This window comes from Panthera pardus, unplaced genomic scaffold (assembly GCF_024362965.1).
Source record: "Panthera pardus isolate Hobbes unplaced genomic scaffold, ASM2436296v1 HiC_scaffold_19, whole genome shotgun sequence".
Classification (NCBI taxonomy): Eukaryota; Metazoa; Chordata; class Mammalia; order Carnivora; family Felidae; genus Panthera; species Panthera pardus.
Window position 1 is genome coordinate 25,614,096 of NW_026526754.1, and position 19,954 is coordinate 25,634,049.

The 19,954-nt window shown below is 55.5% G+C and overlaps 1 protein-coding gene across 3 annotated transcripts in view; it reads left to right on the plus strand.

Moving 5' to 3' along the window:
- Positions 1-1,551: 1,551 nt before the first annotated feature.
- Positions 1,552-19,954, plus strand: part of SPG7 (SPG7 matrix AAA peptidase subunit, paraplegin) — a 32,008-nt gene continuing 13,605 nt past the window's right edge. Inside the window, exons 1-9 of one of the 3 annotated variants that reach the window (XR_002070932.2) lie at positions 1,552-1,770; positions 4,195-4,297; positions 5,958-6,047; positions 13,117-13,358; positions 15,342-15,481; positions 16,362-16,464; positions 18,135-18,260; positions 18,582-18,744; positions 19,098-19,271. Coding sequence is in view for 2 of the 3 variants with exons in the window: in XM_019412922.2 (XP_019268467.1) it covers positions 1,588-1,770; positions 4,195-4,297; positions 5,958-6,047; positions 13,117-13,358; positions 15,342-15,481; positions 16,362-16,464; positions 18,135-18,260; positions 18,582-18,744; positions 19,098-19,271 (1,324 nt within the window). In the remaining variant the exon portion in view is untranslated. The remainder of the gene's footprint in view (positions 1,771-4,194; positions 4,298-5,957; positions 6,048-13,116; positions 13,359-15,341; positions 15,482-16,361; positions 16,465-18,134; positions 18,261-18,581; positions 18,745-19,097; positions 19,272-19,954) is intronic. The other 2 variants (XM_019412922.2, XM_019412923.2) reach the window with 2 other exon arrangements.

Here is a 19,954-nt window from a genome sequence, read left to right on the forward strand (position 1 = left end):
ACTCCTGACTCTTGACTTCAGCTCAGATCAAGATCTCACCCTTCGTGGAATCAAGCCCAGGGTCAGGTTCCAAGCGGACAGCAGGGAGCCTGCTAGGGATTCTCCCTCTCTGCCCCTCCTCTGCTCCCATGCATGCACCAGCGCTCTCTCTCAAAATAAATAATCACTTAAAAAGTCCCAAAGTTTTCAGCAGTGAGGGAGGGGAAGGGTATACAAATCATGCTACTTTTGTAATACATAAGGAACAATGGTGGGGAGCAGCGCAGCCCCAGAAACCAGTCCGACCAGCTCTGAGGCTCTGCACTATCCCTCCTTAGCTGTGACCTTGGATGGGATTTAATGTGTTTGAGTCTGTTGCCTCATCTGTAAAGTAGATATTAAAAGTACTTCAGAGTTGTGAATATTAAGAGCATCCGATAGGGAGCCAGGCGCCAGTTAGTACTAAGATTGCCTGCAGAAATTTCCAGAATACAGAAAGAAAAGCACATGGAGAGCCTGGGTGGCTCAGTCTGTTAAGCATCGGACTTCGACTCAGGTCAGGATCTCTCCGCTGCTGAGTTTGAGCCCCGCATAGGGCTCTGTGCTGACATCTGAGAGCCCGGAGCCTCCTGCTTCAGAGTCTGTGTCTCCCTCTCTCTCTCTGCCCCTCCCCCACTCATGCTCGCTCGCGCTCTCTCTCTCTCAAAATTAAACATAAAATTTTTTTTAAGCAAAAAAGAAACACGTTACCATAACCCTACCTCTGTAAGACATCCACCTAGTTTTTGGTTTTTCTACTCAACAGGCTTTTCAGCTCTGAGCAGTCAGCAGCGTCAAAGCTAAGCACTAAAGCGCTGGGCCTCACGCAGGCTGGGAAAGAGGAGGAAAGGTGCAGACAGCGGCGGCCAGGGGCCGGGTCTGCCTGGGCCAGCGACGAACCAAAAGGCCCCTCCCTCCTGCCTCGGGCTGGGGACGACTTCCAGAAGTCTTCGTGCCCTCCGCAGAAAATAACTAGTTAAGATGGCTATCTGTCCGAAATTAAACGTCCTCAGGACGAGGCTCCCGCCTGCGCAAGGGCGCCCGGCCACCCTCCCTGCTCTGACCGCGAGCCCCGCGGGCCCCTTTCAACTGCCCGGCGGCGCGCTGCCGCCCGACCCCCGGAGACCCGCAGACGGACCAGGGTCCGCTTCCGGTCCCGGGAGGGGGGGGTTCGGGGTCCGAGTCCGGGTCCCGTGGGGTCTGGGGGTCGGGGTCCGAATCCCAGTCCCGGGAGCGGGTTGAGTCCGAGTCCGTGTACCGGTCCCGGGTGACGGTCCAGTCTTTTGGGCGCGTCTCCCTCCTTGCTCCGCCCGGGAAAAGGACGGCCGCCCCAGCAGCGGCGCCCCTGGCCGGCGTGGCTGCAGGATGCAGCCCGGCGCAGAGTCACGACACTCTTCCTTCAGGGCTCTATGTGCGGTGCCCCGCACAGGCTGCCACCTAATAAACCGCTAGGTTACGCCAGTCCGATCGGGGTTGCGGCGGGACGCCGGGGGCACCGAGCCTTGGCAGCCCCCACCGCGCAGGCGCTCCCGGGTAGCCCGACTGCGCAGGCGCCGCTTCCGCGCCAACATGGCGGCCGTGTTGCTGCTGCTGCGTGCCCTCCGTCGGGGCCCGACTGCGGGGCCCGGGCGACTGCGGGGCTCCTGCTCGGGCTGGAGCCCAGGCCTCACCACCGAAGGCGGGAGGAGGTGCCAGCACTTCGTCTACAGGCCTCCGATCCGACTCGCGGGCGCCGGAGGCCAAGCCAAGCAGGTAACCGCCGACCCCAGGCTGGGACCCTGCCCCCTTCCTGAATCTGGGCCGGGCCCCTCCCGCCCCGCCTCCGCCCCGGCTGGGTCCCTCCCCCTTCCCCTGATCCCCCTCCGCAGCCCCGGGCAGGCCCCTCCCCCTCCCCCATAGGCCTCCCCCGCTCTCCCCGCGCCCCCGCAGTCCCCTGAGCCCGAGCGGTGCCTTCCAGTCCAGTGATGCGGGGTGGTACGGAAGGGCCGGGGCAGCCTTGGAGAGACTCCGCACAGGCTCCAGCTTGGATTTTTCCAGCCCTTATTTCCCGTATTGATATTTTCTGCCTGTTTGCCTGAATTCCTGGCATCTTAAAATTGAATCCAAGGGCGCCTGGCTGGCTCAGTCGGTGGAGCGTGAGACTCTTGATCTCCAGGTTGAGTTCGAGCCCTACATTGGGTGTAGAGATTACTTAAAAATCTTTTTTTTTAATTTTTAAAAAATATTTATTTTTGAGGAAGAGAGAGAGAGAGAGAGAGACAGTATGAGCGGGGGAGGGGCAGAGAGACAGGGAGGCACAGAATTCGAAGCAGGCTCCAGGCTCCAAGCTGTCAGCACAGAGCCCGACCTGGGGGGCTCGAACTCATGAACTATGAGATCATGACCTGAGCCAAAGTCGGACGCTTAACCGACCTAGTCACTCAGGCACCCCTAAAAATAAAATCTTTAAAAAAAATAGATAAATATGGGGCGCCTGGGTGTCTCAGTCGGTTGAACATCCGACTTCGGCTCAGGTCATGATCTCGCGGCCGGTGAGTTCAGCCCCGCATCGGGCTCTGTGCTGACAGCTCGGAGCCTGGAGCCTCCTTCCGATTCTGTTTCTCCCTCTCTCTGCCCCTCCCCCACCCATGCTGTCTGTCTCTCTCTCTCTCTCTCTCTCTCTCTCTCTCTGTCTCTGTCAAAAATAAATAAACATTTTAAAAAATGTTTAAAAAAATAGATAAATAAATTGAATCTACTAAAAGTTTCACTGATTTTAGCGGAGAACAATTTCACAATTGGCTCATTTGGATCTGATCTCCTGAGGATTAGTTCCAAATAGTACTTGGCGTTCGGTTCGAAGTGGGCTGAGGTTTTGTGAGCCAAACACCACGTGATTGTATTTGACTTTTGTCTTGTAGCTTAACGTGTTATGAACTCAAATTCATGGAGCATTCTCTGGCCAGGACTGTTCTAGGCTCTGCTCAGGTTAACTCTTCATCCAGAAAACAAAAACCCTAAGTCCTGGTGCCTTTATGGCTGATTTTTTTTACCCAGTCTTAGGAGCTCAGCCTTAACATCTTAGGTCATAATTTATTGTTGTTATTATATTTTATCATAACTTGAGGACCAGTTTGAATTATAATTCTATTGTTTTCTAGCTTACTGGCTGTCCTTCCTTAACCTGAGGGCAACTATAGGTTTATTACCTTTTTTCCTGCCTTTTAGTTCCGTTGAAAAGGAAGTTCGTGCTTTATTATCATCAGTCTGAACCTGTGCTCATTTTATGAAAATAACTGATGTAGTCAGGTCACACAGTGTGAAATCTCAGCAGGTTACCTCGCCAGTGGCTATAATAGTAGTAAAACTAAAGTAACCTGGTTTAAGCAAACTGTTTGGGTCTGACTTTGAAGAATGACAATTTTCGTTTTGTTTGCTGTATCTTTCACACTGATGTTAGTCATTTGTTGGGTCCAGTCCACGTTGTGTGGCTACCTCTTCTATGCCTGCTGCGTCTCACCGAACCAAGAATGTTAGTTTTAGTTAAATGGGACAGTAACTCGATAGACTAGGAATTTGCCTCTTGTTGCTAACGGGAGGTTACATGTTATGTGCTTGTTACCAGAAAGCGTTGAGCAAGGTGTTACTTTTCTTGATAGCAGCGGGACAGGGATGAACGAAGGGAGACATCAAAAGCAGATGAGGAAACTGCCAACAAAGAGAAAAAGTTAAGTTGGATCGTTGACCTTAACATAACACGTATTCAAGTGGGAAAATGCTCACCCTGAGAGCAGAGCTTTGGAAAGACAGGCCAGTGAGCTGCTGTAGAGCCAGAAACGCTCTTCGTGGAACTGCTGTCTGGAGATGTCAGGATCAAGGGCCCTGGGCTCTCACAGCTGCCGTGTGTGTGTGTGTCTGTGTCTCTCTGTGTGCTTTTCCAGACTGTGATCCTTGGGTACAGAGTGGTAGCCAGCGCTCCCTGCCTGCCCCTCAGTATTTCTTGCGCTCACATCACGTTTGACGTTTTGATGTTACATTAAAACTCTGAAATGATGCTCAGGCCGTTCATGTTTCAGGGCAATGTAAGCACAATAAATGAGCACTGGAGTCGTCAGGAAAGGTCTGGCACAAGGAATCAGTCACAGTGCGGTGGTGTGGTGTGGAATGGGTGACCGTCCTCTGTGTTTTCCTTTCCAGAACTTGCAGTCGTGCCTGCTGACCCCTACCTGTGACAGGTTCCGGGGACTGTTGCTGAAACAGCATCTCATCCAGGATCCAGTCAGACTCTGGAAACTCTTAGGTGTGTATCTTCTGAAATAGAGAATTGATAGGTAAATCCTGTGACATTTGTAAATAAGTTAGGATATCGTTGCTAGTCTGACATCGGCAGAGAAACAAAATCACTCAGATGACTTTTGGCTTTTTTTTAATTAAAAAAATTTTTTTATTTACTTTTTATTTGTTTTTAGTTTTTATGTTTTTAATATTTACTTTTTAAAAAGTTTTTTTTAATGTTTATTTATTTTTGAGACAGAGACAGAGGGAGACAGAGCACGAGTGGGGAGGGGCAGAGAGAGAGGGAGACACAGAATCGGAAGCAGGCTCCAGGCTCGGAGCTGGCAGCACATGAACTGCAAGATCATGACCTGAGCTGAAGTCGGATGCTTAACTGACTGAGCCACCCAGACACCCTGTTGGGCTTCTAATTATTGTTGTTGTTGTTGTTGTTGTTTTACTCATTTGCTTATTTTGAGAGAGAGGCGGGTAGAAGGGGAGAGAGAAACAAGCAGGTTCTGAGCCATCTGCACAGAGCCCAACTTGGGGCTTGACCTCACCACCCTGAGATCATGACCTGAGCCCAAATCGAGAGTCGGTTGCTTAACTGACTGACCCACCCAGGCGCCCCCTGGCTTCTATTTATTGTGAGCCCCTAGATGTTCTAAAGAGCAGTTTACAAAAGAGAAGATTGGCTAAGGCCTAATTGCTTCCTTGAGTGGACTTTTAAAATTCTGGTGCATAGCAATGATTGGGCTGCTTAAGAGGATTTTCGTGTTCTCTAGCCAGCTGCGAGAACAGTTAGTAAGGCTCTTCAAAGTGTATGTTTTATATAAAGAAGGTAACTAAAAACAGCCCATAGATAACTTACTCTTAAAATAGTTTGCTTGTTTAATGAGATACTGTGACATCTTCAAGCGAGATCTTAGGTCAGAGGCCTTAGGATCTTCAGGATTGACACCTGGGACTTTACTCCCCGCTCCATCCAGTTGGAAAGGGCAAAAGTGAAACCTCCCAACTCCTAAAATACATTAAATGGCTTGGTTCTCGGGGAGGGCCACTTGGCAGCAGCTGTTTCCGCATTTAAATCTACACACGTCCCCAGGGACACACGCCTCGCCCTCCAGACAGCCTGACCCTCTTCAGAGGGCCATCAGGGTAGTCTTACTTGCGGTTCTGTGAGCGTCGTGAAGAAAGATCCAGCTCAGTCATGGCTGTGAGACTCTCTTTCCCCTCCTTTTAAACAGCAGTGGAATTAGACGGCGGACAAGGCCGAGCCTCTGGTGTGATGAGTGTCGTGTCCCAGTGGTGGCTGCTGGGAGGCTGCTGCACACGTCACAGCCAGTGTGGCTCGTTTGCTCAGGTTCATTAAAGTGGCTGTGTGTGTGTGTGTGGAAGAGGCCATCCTCCAGCAGACTTCCGACGTTTCCTCAGTTTACATGCACGACTAAGTTTGCTTCCCTGGCTTGCTAACTGCAGTGACGAGACATTCCATAAGTTGAAGTAGCTTATTATTCTGTAAGTAGCAGCTGCCGTACTAAAAATGAGGACCCAACAGCGCTCAATCTCAGCATGTAGGTTTCGGATGGCTTCTGTTTGGGTTTGGTTATTGGAGAGCATACTCTTCTCCCGAGTGCTCCCCCGTAGTGGCAGATCTTGCTAAACGCTGTCCCTGTTCCTTACAGGTGGCACTTACTATTTTAACACGTCCAGGATGAAGCAGAAGACTAAGGACGATGGTAAATCCAAGGCGAGGACCCCTGAAGATGACGAAGGTACATCTATGTGACGTTCGTAAATAATGGCTGCCTCGGTTGTCTTCACATGTGTGTTCTGCTCTCCGCAGCAGGAAGTCGGTCTCAGAAGTAGAGGGAGCCCAGGCACCTCTGTCTCTCTTACCCTGAGCACACCTACCCCCAACCTTTGATGGGATCACTGGGTCTTCTCCTGCCAGTGTGGCAGTGTGCAGTGTGGCAACCTTTGATGTGATCACTGGGTCTTCTCTTCTCCTGTTGAGACAGGCTTCCATCCACACCTGTGTCCCTCGTCATGTCCAGAATGTCCGAAGGCAGGCAGGATTACTGTCCTCTGCATAGAAATGGTGACTCTCAGGTCTGCCCTGAACTCAGGAGTTCCAGGGTGGGGAGGAAGGCACCAGGACACCTTGGTGAACCCACCCCCCACACCCCTGCTGCAGTGTGGCCTTGAGAAGCAGTCTCCCCGCCAGAGGAGAGGTTGGGACAGCGTATGGCCTCAAGGAGGGGGCAGAACACATACAACACTCCCGTGTGAGTGACCTCTTTACCTGTTAGCCCTGCCCCAGCCCCAGTTCACAACGACCTCACGTGTAAACCTTGAGTCTCATCTCCTATGGAATTAGGACTCTGATCGGGCGAAGGGGTGAGGGAAATTATAAGGTCAGTTTGAATTGACCTCTAAGGTAGAAGCTGGCTGCTTAGAGGTAATGACAGTGGAAACCACTAACCCGTAAGAATGATTGGAGTGTACCCAGCACTGCACTACATGATTCCTACATGTTCACAATTAATTCTCTCCTAATTCCCCGTTATCGTTCCCTTTTTATCCCTGAGGACATCGGGTGTCTGTCCTGTGCGGAGTCTGGGGAGGGACACACAGGTAGAGAAGTGGGTGTCTTGTCAAGGACCTTCCTCGTACTTAGATGCTGATTTTGTTTTGCTTGTTTTATTATTATTTTTTAAATAGTCTCTATGCCCAATGTGGGGCTCAAACTCACAAACCCCAGGATCGAGAGCCGCAGCTGTTCCGACTAAGCCAGCTGGGGGCCCCCATCTTCAAGCTCGTGAGAGATGGGTCTTAACTCCCGGAAGCCGCCCGTGTGGTCATTGGCTGGGTTCTGTGGAGACATTTCTCAGATATTTCTGGTTTTGAGCTCTGCGCTGATCTCACTGCCGCCTTCACGGGGCATCCACTTTGGCAGTGGCTCGTTTCTTTCACCCAGAGAGCTCCCCGGGAGCTCAGCTCTCCCCCAGCAGGCTTCTGAACTCGAACACACGCGCGTTTCCCACTGTGGGCTGCTACGTTCGTGTGCGTCCTTCACCCCAGAGGGACTCCGCGTTGAAAGGTTTTCAGGGGTGGGGGATGAGGGTGTGGCTTGTCAGGAAATCTGCAGGATTTTGAAACACAAATACTGGCGAGGCTGATATTGGCAGCTATTAAAATTTTTTTCTTCCCCAAAATGAACGTGTTGGTCCAGCAATAGGTAGGTGGCTCAGTGGAACAAAATAGAAAATCCAGTAGCAGAGCCTGGTTTATGTAAGAATTAGGGCGTAACTAGAGCGGCATTTCGTGCAGTCGCAGGAAGGATGGATTGTGTCAGAAATGGTTTGGAACAGTTGCTTCGTGACTTGGAGAGAGACGAAATCACACGTACCAAAATAAATCCTGGATGGATTAAGTCGTTAAACCTAAACAGCAAAACTATAAAAGAATCAGGGGGAAATGTGGCAGAATACGGACATGGGAAAGGCCTTCCTAAATTAAGAAAGAGGTGACAAGGAAGCCAGGGTTTCCTGTAGAGAAACGGGCGCGGGCCTTGCGTGCGCCGTCCCGTTCCTCGTGCTCGGTCCCGCTGATAATTGTCACTTCTGCGGGGGTGGCCGCGGCCCTCAGTCCGGGTGCTGAACCACATGCTCACTGAGCCTGGTCGCCGCCACGGTGCCGTCAGCCAGTGCTGTGGCGCAGGGGACAGCGGGGGCAGAAGTAAATCCCGAGTAGGGGTCTCGCCCACTGCTTCACCGCCGCAGGTGGCAGCCGCACGCGGCTAGAGGGCGTCTGCGTCTCCCCCGCCTTCCCGGAGCGTGTAATACGTGTGAACTTCAGATTGAACGGTAGCGTGCCCTGAGAAAACGGGACGGAGTTCGTGTCTGTTGAGTTTTCATTAGAGGATGATTATGTGTTTAGCCCGAGGATGTTTCCTGCCGGGAGAATCCACCGTGGATGTTCCCTGGCTCTGCCGCCTGTGCGGGCCCGGCTGCCCGCAAGCGCCCCGACCTGCCTGCGTGCGGCAGGCGCAGCCCGGCGTCTGGGCCTCCCACCCGCTGAGGGTCTGCAGCGAAAGAGCCGGCCATCGTGGAGGGGAACCCTGTCTTCGCCGGCGGTGGACGCGTGGGCGTTCACCTGTGCTAAGGCTGCACAAGGCAGTCCCACGCGGGAGCGCGTCAGCATCCTCGCTGCCCGCTTTGTACAGCGTCACCGTCGGAAGCAGCCGGGCAGACAAAGGGTGGCCTTGTGGTGCGACTGGGACTCCATGGGGATCCACAGCTATAGGAAAAAGTTCAGCTAAGAAAAGCAGTTGCTGGAATTTCCGGACAACTTTTGTGTTAGTGCTTCTTGGCCCTGAGACGTGAGAACACCCCGTGAGGTAGGGTTCTCGGCCCCATCTGCGTCGGGACCGGTGCCAGGTGATGGCCGGAAAGAGCTGGATCGTCACTGTGATCCCCCTGCACCACTCGCCCCAGAGCTTGCGTTAGCAGTTGACCGGGGGGGGGGGGGGGGGGGGGGGGGGGGTTGTTTCTGGAGGGAAAACCGGGGACAGCTCTGGTAGCTGTGTCCTTGGGCCTCTGGCTTCAGGTGACTGATTCGGGGCACTCTGAGGTGATGGACAGTACCGCCTGGAAAGGAGTTTTGCCACCGGAATCTCGCAGGGGGTGTGCCCTGTAGGCCGCTGTCCGGTGGGTGGGCAGTATGGTGGCCGGGAGGCAGCAGTGTCCCCTGGGTGCCTGGGGACGCGGGCAGCAGGAGCTGGCCTGTCGGCGTTCTACACGCCCGTCACCGGTGTCAGGAGCCAAAGGAGACGCGCGAGCCAAGGGGACGGGAGCGCCTGCGTGCGGTGCTCACACGTGCAGACTCAGGCGGCGCCCCGGCCGTGAGGGGCCGAGGAGGAAGAGGGTCTTCCGGGGACAGGAGACGTCTTTTTGTGTCTGGAGCGTTTAGATGGCGTTTCCTGTTCAGGATCTCAGGATCAGATTTTGTTTCACCTCCTCTACCTCAGAAATCTTACTCTGATTTACTTTGAGAGACACAGAGAGCCTGCACAAGTGGGGGAGGGGCAGAGAGAGAGAGAGAATCCCCGGCAGACTCCGTGCAGGCAGCGCGGAGCCCAACTTGGGGCTCGACTTCGTGACTCTGACCTCGTGGCCTGAGCCAAAACCGAGAGTCGGAGGCTCAACCGACTGAGCCCCCCGGGCGCCCCAAAAATCCTATTCTTATTTAGCCAGTCCTCTAAGTGTCTCATTTCCACATTTCCCTTTACTGTTTCCCTTTGTCTTTCTCGGACTGGCCCTCACGATTGCATACCTGACCAACACCACAGACGGGTGTCTGTTTTTAGACACTTTATTCTTAGTAATTTCTACAGCCAGCGTGGGGCTCGAACGCCAAGCCCGCGATCAAGAGTCGCGTGCTTCACCGACTAAGCCAGCCACGCACCCCCAGGTTTGTGTTTTCTGCATTTGGTTTCCTTGGCTACGGTTTGAGAAGTACACTTAGTGAGTTACAGAAAGCAAATGTTTTTGTGGCCCTGATACACCAGCCAAGTAGCTTTCAGGAGGGTTTACTCACTGGTCCCGCTCGACAGCGTGTGCGGGGCCGGTTCCCCGCACCCCGTGCACCCGGGTTCTACTTTGTCGTACGTGCGAATGGACGCAGCACGTGTTTGCGCACGTTTGTAACGATGCTGTCTGCCGGCACGGCCGTCTCTGTGCGTGTGTGAGGTCCTGTCAGGGTGGGCCTGCCGTGTCCGTCTCCTTCTGCCCGGGAGCAGGACTCAGGGCGATTTGGACTCAGAAGCCAGAGCAGGAGTTGTACTGAGAAGCACACACGATTTTAACCTGCCTTCGGTGAACCGTCCTGACGCCCCAGAGCAGTTACCACTCTGGGCTGGGACCTCCCTGCTCTCTCCCCTGGAGAGTCCTCTGGGAACGTGATGCGCGGCCTCTAGGCCCGGCCTGGATCCTTCTCTCTGAAACAGGCCAGAGGCAGGCAGCTCCGTGTGTCAGAACACCTGGCTGGTATTTGAAAAGGGTTGGGTTTTGGGGAAGAAAGAAGACGTGTGTTTTGGAGCCTAAAGGCAAGCTGTCTTTTTTTTTTTTTTTGTATGTTTATTTATTTTTGAGAGGAGAACACACGCAAGCCTGCACGCACGCACGCACACGTGATTGGGGGAGGGGCAGAGGCGGGGAGACAGAGGATCCAAAGCAGGCTCTACAGTGACAACAGAGAGCTCGCTGTGGGACTCGAGCCCGCGAACCTCGAGATCATGACCTGAGCCGAAGTTGGACGCTTTTGTTGGCTAAGCCCCCCAGGTGCCCTGTCCAAGCTGTCTTTTGATTTTAAATGTTTGTTTATTTTGGAGGGAGAGAGCACACACGAGCACAAGCAGGGGAGGGGCAGAGACAGAGGGAGACGCAGAATCTGAAGCAGGCTCCAGGCTCCCAGCTGTCAGCAGAGTTCGACGCGGGGCTCAAACTCACAAACCGTGAGACCATCATCTGAGCCCCTGAGCCGAAGTTGGATGCTTAACCGACCGACCCACCCAGGCGCCCCATGATTTTAGAAATTCTTGCAAAAAAGTGCAAAATTATCTTGTTTAAAACCAAGCCATATCTGGGGCACCTGGCTGGCTCAGTTGGTGGGGCGTACAACTCTCGATCTCGGGGTTGTGAGTCTGAGCCCCACTTTGGGTATAGAGATTCCTTAAAAAAAAAAAAATCTTTTTAAAAACAAGTAAATGAAACCAAACCATATTTTTTAAAAATCATAGCCCTGTCTCACAGTCTGCAATCAGATGCATGTGAGTCGCAGAATCGTTGCAAGCCTGTTTCCCCACGGGGCGTGCCGGTGTGCTGGCCAGAGCAGCCAGGAAGGGCAGTGTCGCCACATGGCCTGGGCCCAAGTCTGTAAGTGCTTCCGGTGGACTCGTGCCCTGCGACCGCCGGCCAGGAACCAGGGATGCACAACAATTTGTGTGTGAGTGAGAGCCTGCCGATCATACAGAGCTTCTCAAACAGAGACGTTCATCCTGCTGGTGGAGTTTCACCCAGTTTGCCCAGTGTGGGGACGCTCAATATTATTAACTAGAAAACAAGATGGGAATTCAATAGACCAATTAGGTAGAAAATTAGACTGAAATACGTGGTCTCTACCTACTCACCGAGAACATAAATTTGCTCTCTAAAATAACCGCTACCTTTATTTCGCTGCCCTTTGCAACTGAGCTTTACATATTGGATAGGCTCTTATAGCCCGTTCTTTTTTTTTTTTAAGTTTATTTATTTTGAGAGAAAGAGCATGAGTGTGCATGAGTGGGGGGAGGGGCAGAGAGGGGGAGAGAGAATCCCAAGCAGGCTCCGAGCTGTGAGCGCAGAGCCTGATGCACGGCTCGAACTCATGAGGTCACGACCTGAGCCAAAATCAAGAGTCGGACGTTTAACCCACTGAGCCCCCCAGGCGCCCCCGTTCCAGTCTAAGGGAACATCTAAAATGCGCTTTCAGGTTTTCAGAACGATTGTAGACACAGCCTTCTCCATAAGCTTCGTTTTGTGTTTAAGCTGCCTTAAAATGCCTTTCAGCTCCTCTAAACTGTTGGGAGACGAGGGTGTGTTTGTGGACGGCTCCAGCTCCAAGCGGCACAGGGGGAAGCGGGCGGCACCGGTTCCGGTGCGTGTGCGCTTGGGCTGAGCCCTGTGTGCTGGGTCCCCCTGCTCCCGGGAGCGGGCCCCTGCTCTTCCCCCGAGCGGATGCTTGTGTTTGTGCCGGAAGGAGCAAATGGTGGAGACTTTGGTTGCCGAGCGAGGTCGGGGCCGTGGTGAGCACACGTGGTGAAGGCATCATTAATGACAGGCCTGGTTGGAGTCTGGGTGGCGTGTCGGGAGGATGGGCCGTGCCGCACAGGTGAGGGCCGCACGGCAGCCTGGTGTGTAAACAGAGGCGCCGGATCCTTCCAGGGACTGGGCTGGGTGGGCCGGTGAGATGACAGCATCGCGCAAATGAGAGGGTTTACCTGACTGGCTGTTTTGGGAGGAAGACTGTGGCCGGGCCTCTGGCGGCTGCAAGCAGGACTCTCCCATCTGCGCTCTGGGCCTGAGGGAAGCAGCTTCTGAACGTCCTGCTGGCCTCCTGGTCCGCTTGCTCTCCCTCCTTCTGGGAGCCTCCCTGGTGCCCGTGCTGGGAGCTGCTTCTCTGAGTTCCCTGTGCCGTGGGCTCTCCCCTCCCGCCCCGCCTCCACACGCTGCCGCTCGGGCCACCTTACCTCCCTGGGTTTCTGCACACCCCAAGCCGGGGCCGAGTCTCGGGTCCTCCTCTCACCCCTAAGAACGGGCACGATGCAGTCCATACCCTGGGTAGGGTATCAGTAGCCAAGTAATGTGATTTGGCTGACGAGTTGGTCTTTGGGAACATTCTTGAATTAAGTGGACCCCACCATCTGTCCACGGACTAAACTGTTTAAATGTGTGGCTGTGGGGGAGGGGAGGCAGGTGTCTGGTTGTTATTAAAGACTTGCACGTGTGCGCACACCCGGCCGGTGATCACGCCAGGTCCGGGGGGTCGGCCGTGCTCCCGGCCGAGGGCTGACGGTGGAGACGTAGCACACGCTGGTCCCGGGAATTGGAAAACCCTGGTTTTGTGCTCTACGCGGGCGGCGAACGGGGTGCTGGTGGCCCGGATGGCATGTGATTCGTATCTGTCTCAGGCCACTTTGTTGAAAACCGGCCAACACGCAGGGCCGGCCTCCTCGCCACTGTGCTCTCCTGCCGCCCCGCCTGCGGCCTCTGTCTCACGGTCCCCCGGTTGCCCCGCCCGCAGAGGAGAGGAGACGCAAGGAGAGAGAGGACCAGATGTACCGCGAGCGGCTACGCACCCTGTTTGTCATCGCCGTGGTCATGAGCCTGCTGAACGCGCTCAGCACCAGCGGGGGCAACATTTCCTGGAACGACTTTGTCCACGAGATGCTGGCCAAGGGCGAGGTGCAGCGGGTGCAGGTGGTGCCCGAGAGCGACGTGGTGGAGGTCTACCTGCACCCCGGAGCCGTGGTGTTCGGGCGGCCTGTGAGTGTGGGCGGGCCCCTTTCCGTCCCCTCCCCCCTCCCCTGCCCTGAAATCCCGTGATTGGGGGAGGGGGTGTTGTCCCAGACGGGAGCTGGGGGCCCGCGGCTGCGGTGGCCGTGTACAGAGAAGAGGAGGAGGGAACGTGAGCCAGCGGTGGCCCCGACGTCCCGCTCTGTGGGTCTGGCGCTGGCTGCAGGTTGGCTCATGGGGCAGCTTTGGCGGATGCCGGTGAGTTGAGGTGCCAAGGCTGTTGGGGGTATTCCCTGGGGGCCGGGGGCAGGAGCCTACCCTCCCTGTGAGGGCGGCTGAGAGGTGGGGTTGGGCACGGGCTGGCCCTTGGACGGGAGGGAGGAAAGAGCAAGCGGGGCCTGCTTACCTCCCCGCCTCGGGTGCTCCCGAGAGAGAGGAGGCGTCAGACGGGTGGGATTTGGTCTCAGGGAGAGGGCTGGGCATCAGTGTGGGGCACTGGGCCCCGGAAGCCGACTGCGGAAACCCCGCTATGAGAGGGAACCACCGTCCAGTCCCCGCCTCTTTGTTCCCCCGCCCCCCACCCCATAACCACACCACCGGCAGGCCCAGGAGAGGTAGCGACACGAGACTATTTTCCAAAACACTTTTCCCTGATCCTGTTTGCTAGTCATCTCTGTACTGACGCTCAGAGCTGTGTTAGATGTTTGAGCCACGGTCCTGTCATGTTTTAGTCTCCTTCCTGTTGTTTGTTAGAGGTTTGGACAGCGGGAAAAGGAGACCAGGTAGAATGCTGGGAGACAGGCGTTCAGTGTGGACATACTGTGCGCACTTGGGGCACAAGTTTACTCGTGGGCGTAGGACTCTGTCCCTTAGGACAGCACCGTGGGCGCCGCTAGGGCTCTAGATAGGGCTAAGCGCCACGCACGTGTGCACAGCTGTTTGTCAGTTTACATGAGCTTGTGACTTAGTTGTGGGGGACAGGCCCCTCCCGGCCCTGACTGCTGTGTGACCTGGGGGACCTTGCAGAAGCAAGCAGGTCGTCCAGGGCCAGGCGGTCAGAGAGAAGACGGGGGAGTTGAATCGCTTTCTGGAGTCATACACTTTGCTCTTGGCTTCTGGGATAGAAAGGAGGACACTGTTGTGCTTCTCCATTCTGTTTCCACGGCCGGGCCGGGTGTGTGAGGGACGGGGGCATGAAGTGCACATCAGACGTTTGGGTCTGTGGGGTTAGTCCAGCACAGACTGTGATCAGGGTGTTGTGGCCGGTGGCGCCCCCGCCTGCTTCTCCCATCTGGCCTTGTGACCCCACGACATCTTCTGAGGTTCTTAAGAGCCAGGGGGAAATCTGGCTGCTCCACGTAGATTGGAAGAGTGTGTTTAGAAGCTGAGCTTGGAACGGCTTAGTTCTAGAAAGCATTTGGACCAGGCCCTCACGAGAATGGTGTGGGACTGGCAGGACACCGTCTAGGCTGCTGGAGATCATCAGGACGGCTCACAGAGAAGGCATTCGGGGGCCCAGCGTGGACTTCGGGCCACGCTGCCTCCTCCCAGGGAAGCCTGTCCCCCTGGAGGCGGCGGTGACGTCATGCCAGGACACTCCACCTGCTCGCTCCCTGAGCCTCCACCCAGGAAAGGCTTCCCGAGGACACAGAAAACCACTTAGCTGATTTGCCGATTTCGGGGTCAGCCAGCGGGCAGGCGCGAAACCTGTGCTCTGGCCTTGGACTTGCCTGCGTCCCGGCGGGGAGCTCCGGCCTGTCGCGTGTCTCTGTGCTCTGCACGCACGGCTGAGGCTCGGTGGGGGGTGTCAGTGTGGAGCACACCCTCCCTTTCTTAAAATGTCCCCATTCCTGAAGATAGAGAAAGCACACGTATTGAAGTTTTGCTGGAATTGTGACGCAGAAGTAGTTTCTGACCCTCAGATGAACCTTCTGCTGCTGGAGCCCTGCAGCGTCCGGGGGTCGTCCGTCTGGCCCGTGTGTCACTCGCACCACCTGTGCTCTCTGCCTCCAGCGGCTGGCCTTGATGTACCGGATGCAGGTGGCAAACATCGACAGGTTTGAGGAGAAGCTCCGAGCCGCCGAAGACGCCCTGAACATTGAAGGCAAGGACAGGATCCCGGTCTCCTATAAGCGGACAGGATTCTTTGGAAAGTATGCTGGTCGTTATTTGGCCCCTGAACTAAACCAGGCGTGGCTCCGTAATGTGCTAACAAAGCACACACACCGGAAAGTGGCCTGGCCTGCACGAAGCAGACCCCCGTGTGGGAGGGCGAGTCCGGGACCACGTGTGGGGAGGGCGTCCGTGGGTCTGTGGCTTTTCTTGATCCAGCGCGTCGTGGGGCCGTTGGCTTCTACAAACGGGAAAGTGGAACAGAAAGGGAGAGGCGGGCCCGTCCGGTAGAAATCCCTGCTTCCGTGCGGCAGACGGAAGCGGGGACCGTGTTGGGCCCGTGGGACCTACAGACTCAGCGGGGACACGTCAGCTCCCAGTCGTGGCGTCTCACCACACGCTGGGCCCGACAGCGGCCGGAGCTTGCGTGCAGAGGCTCGCCGCTGACTGGCCGACACCGCTGACGCGCTGAGCTTCCTGTGCGGTGGCGGGTCTCTCCCGCAGGTGCAGGGCCGGGGCTGGCGGACCGCGGGCAGCGGCGGGAGGGCGGGCTGGCGCCCTAGGGTTCACTCGGTTTCCTGCTCTGCGAGTTTTGCCGTTGCATGCAAAACCGGTGGCCTGCTTCGGCGCACGTGAAAATCGGTTCTCGCTGGGCGTCATCGGTCGGCTCTGGAGGACGGGGCGAGCGTGTGGTGTCCACGTCCTGGCTTTGCGCCGTGGGGAGACGCTCCACCTGCCCATCTGGGAGAAGGTCACGAGAGAGCAGAGTTGGACAAGGAGACCCATTTTCACAACCACTCACTCGGCACGCTGCTCTCGGAGTGCGGGTCGCTCTTCCCATCTCTGAAGTGTCCGTGGCCCCGGACTTCGCGAGGCGTGCCCGTGGGCTTCCTGCCCGTGACTGACTCTCTCTCCCGCTAGTGCCCTCTACGCCTTGGGGATGACCGCAGTGGGCCTGGCCATCCTGTGGTACGTGTTCCGTCTGGCTGGGATGACAGGACGGGAAGGAGGACTCAGTGCTTTTGTAAGTTGGGCACGTGCCACCCATCCCCCTGCACCTGTGCTCTGTCCCGTGTCCCTGAACGTGTGCTCTGTCCCGTGTCCCTCCACGTGAGGTCTCTCCCATGTCCCTGAATGTGCGGTCTGTCCCATCTCCCTGAGCGTAAGGTCTGTCCCGCGTCCCTGAAAGTGTGCTCTGTCCCATCTCCCTGAACGTGTGCTCTGTCCCATCTCCCTGAACGTGTGCTCTGTCCCATCTCCCTGAACGTGTGCTCTTAGGGTCTGTCTGTGTTTGCTGAGTATGGCTCCCAAGAGTGAGCACGCAGTGAAGGCTAAGCTGTCACAGAGGCCAGCCTGGAGCCGTGGCCTGCCAGCTCCTCTTTCTTTGTGCCTGGCCGACTAGGGGATCCACCTGAGGCCCACTCTCCCCCTGGCTCGTGGGGCAGCTGAGCCAGGCCAGTGTATAGGCCAGTTTATTCTGCTGTTTCAGTAACTGGGCATGACTGTTTCTTTGGTTTCTCCTACTTGCTAAGATGCTGCGTATTTTTTAAGGCTGGCAACTGAGCCAGCCAGATGCCCCAAACCTAAATACACTTTTTAAAGATTTTATTTTAAAGTTTATTTATTCAGAGAGAGAGACAGACAGACAGACAGACTCCATAGTGAGATCATGACCTAAGCAGAGGTCAGACACTTAACTGGCTGAGCCATCCAGGCGCCCTGCGCCCCCCCACCCCCCAAATACACTTTAAAAGCATTCTCTTGGGGCACCTGGCTGGCTCAGTTTGAGGAGCATGCGACGCTTGATCTTGGGGTCTTGAATTTAAGCCCTGTGTTGGGTGTAGAGATTACTTAATGTGTACACACACACACACACACACACACACACACACACACACACACCCATCCTCTTGTGGTAGCCCTCGTTGTAACGTGAACCCTCCCTGGCAGGAGCATGTGGCCGGTTAGCCCATCAGCAGCAGAGCTGAGGGGCCCAAGCCCCGGCTGGAGCAAGTCTGCAGACGGCACCACCCAGCCCCTTCCCTGAGAACGGAGACCAAGAGTGTGTTCCTGGCTGTAGCTGAACGCTCACACTCTTTGAAGGGTGTCTCATCATGGGCCCGGGCTGTATTTTACTCGGCCAGTTTCACCGTTCTTGTGTATTTAGGGCTGTTTATTTTTACTGTCGTATTTAAATAGCACTGTGATAAATTCAGCGCACATGTTTTCTGAGCGCGGGCACGTCTGTGCGCCTCCTGAGGCAGAACTGAGCTCAAGTTTGCGCCCCTCACTACGAGCTTTCTCTTGCCTGGTTGCTTTCCAGAAATTTACCAGCCAACATTTCTACCAAACTTTCCTAGAGCTCGGTGTTATCTATATTGCTTTTAAAATCAGAGTATTACACAGTAGCGGGAAAAATCATATAGAAAAATACAGTTTATGTGCAAAAGACATAGTTAAATTACCTTGTTTGGGCGGGGGGTGGTTTTACGTCTTTTTTTTTTTTAAGGCAAACCGTTAAATACTAGATAACTTTCTTACTGTTCATGACGCACAAGAAACATTTCCCTTCATATGCCTCGGAAGGGGTGTGGGAGGGGACCCTGGGCCGAGGGGAGGTGGGGCCCAGGGACGCTCACTTTCCCTGTTGTGCTGAGAGGTCACGGCACCCTGCCCTTTGTTCTTTCTGCCCAGAATCAGCTTAAGATGGCTCGTTTCACGATTGTGGACGGCAAGATGGGGAAAGGAGTCAGCTTCAAAGACGTAGCAGGAATGCATGAAGCCAAACTGGAAGTCAAAGAGTTCGTGGATTATCTGAAGGTAGGCGTGCCTGCCGAGCAGGAGGCAGGTGAGCACCATCCTGGAGGAAAGACCCGAAGTAGTCAGGTGGTGGAAGCCGGTATTAAACCTGCCGTGCAGGCCGAGTGCACGGTTTTCAACCAGCAGGAGGGCCGAGAGCCCACCGCCGGCTGCAGCTTAAGCCGTCCGGGACACCCGGTCAGTCCCGGACTGATTTGCGCCAGAACCGTGTGAACCATAGCTGATTCGTGACAGCGCATGAGCTGATCTCTGTGTGTCCTGTCTTGAAAGTTCTCTCTGCAACACCTGCGATCAGCGCTGCGTTGTCTGCTGCTTTTCCAGAGCCCAGAGCGCTTCCTTCAGCTCGGCGCCAAAGTCCCAAAAGGCGCGCTGTTGCTCGGGCCCCCTGGCTGTGGGAAGACCCTTCTGGCCAAGGCAGTGGCGACGGAGGCCCGGGTGCCCTTCTTGGCAATGGCTGGCCCGGAGTTCGTGGAGGTCATTGGAGGTTGGTGTTGCCTGGGGGGCTGCGGACAGGACCGTCTGTGCAGGATGGCTCTGCCGTCACACGCCCTTCCTCAGGTGGCGGCCGGCCGGGGAATTGGGGGGACAGAGAGGCAAACAGAAGCCCCATGCTCCTGGGAATGCCGCTGGCGTAGAGAACTGGGCAGCGATGTTCTTTGAAGCCGCCTCCATGCGCGGCCTGGGGGTCCACGAGGGGGCGAGTACCGCCAGGGTGACTCTCCTGAGGCTTCGTCATCCTCCGTGGGCCGTTCTGGCCCCTGGCGCAACAGTTGGGCTCCCCTCCCGTTCCCCGTTCCCCGTTCCCCGTTCCCCGCCCGGTCCTCTGCGTCACCTTAGGCCTCGGCGCTGCCCGTGTGCGGAGCCTCTTCAAGGAAGCCCGGGCCCGGGCGCCCTGCATCGTGTACATTGACGAGATCGACGCCGTGGGCAAGAAGCGCTCCACCACCATGTCCGGCTTCTCCAACACGGAGGAGGAGCAGACACTCAACCAGCTCCTGGTGGAGATGGATGGTGGGTGCCCCCTCCGGTGCAGGGAAGGGGTTCTTTTCCTGAGACCCACTCGCGGGGTGGACCACGTGGCTCATGCGTGTTGTTCGGGAACACGCACTGATGTCCACGTACGCGGGCTGCGTCTCTCTGCCCTAGCACCTGCTGCAGGTGAGGGTGCCGTCAACACGCTCCCTAGTAGCTGATTCTGAGACAAGGCCACTTCCAGAGCTATTTGTCACCTTGTTGCACTCAAGAAACACAGGTTTTCATTTTAAAAAGTCAAGGTCATGGTAGAAAAGAAAGAAAAAACCTGGGAACACAAAGGGCAGGGCAGGGCAGGGCAGGGCAGGGCATGATTTCCAGTCTTGGATAAACCCAGGTGATGTGTTGTGCGCACCCCGCGGCCCGATGCAGGAAAGGTAAGCACAGGGCGCTTGGCTGCCCCAGGTGGAGGCACATGTGACTCTTGATCTGGGGGTTCTGAGTGACACGGAATGGTTTTTCTTTTCAGTTACTTTCGTAAGATTTTGGGGTTTTTTTGGATAGGCATTGTATGTTTATTTTATTTTAATTTATATATTCCTTAAAGATTTTATTTTAAGCAATCTCTATACCCAACGTGGGGCTCAGACTCAGGACCCCGAGATCCAGAGTCGCATGTGCTCCACTGACGGAGCCAGCCTGGTACCCAGTTATTTTTATTG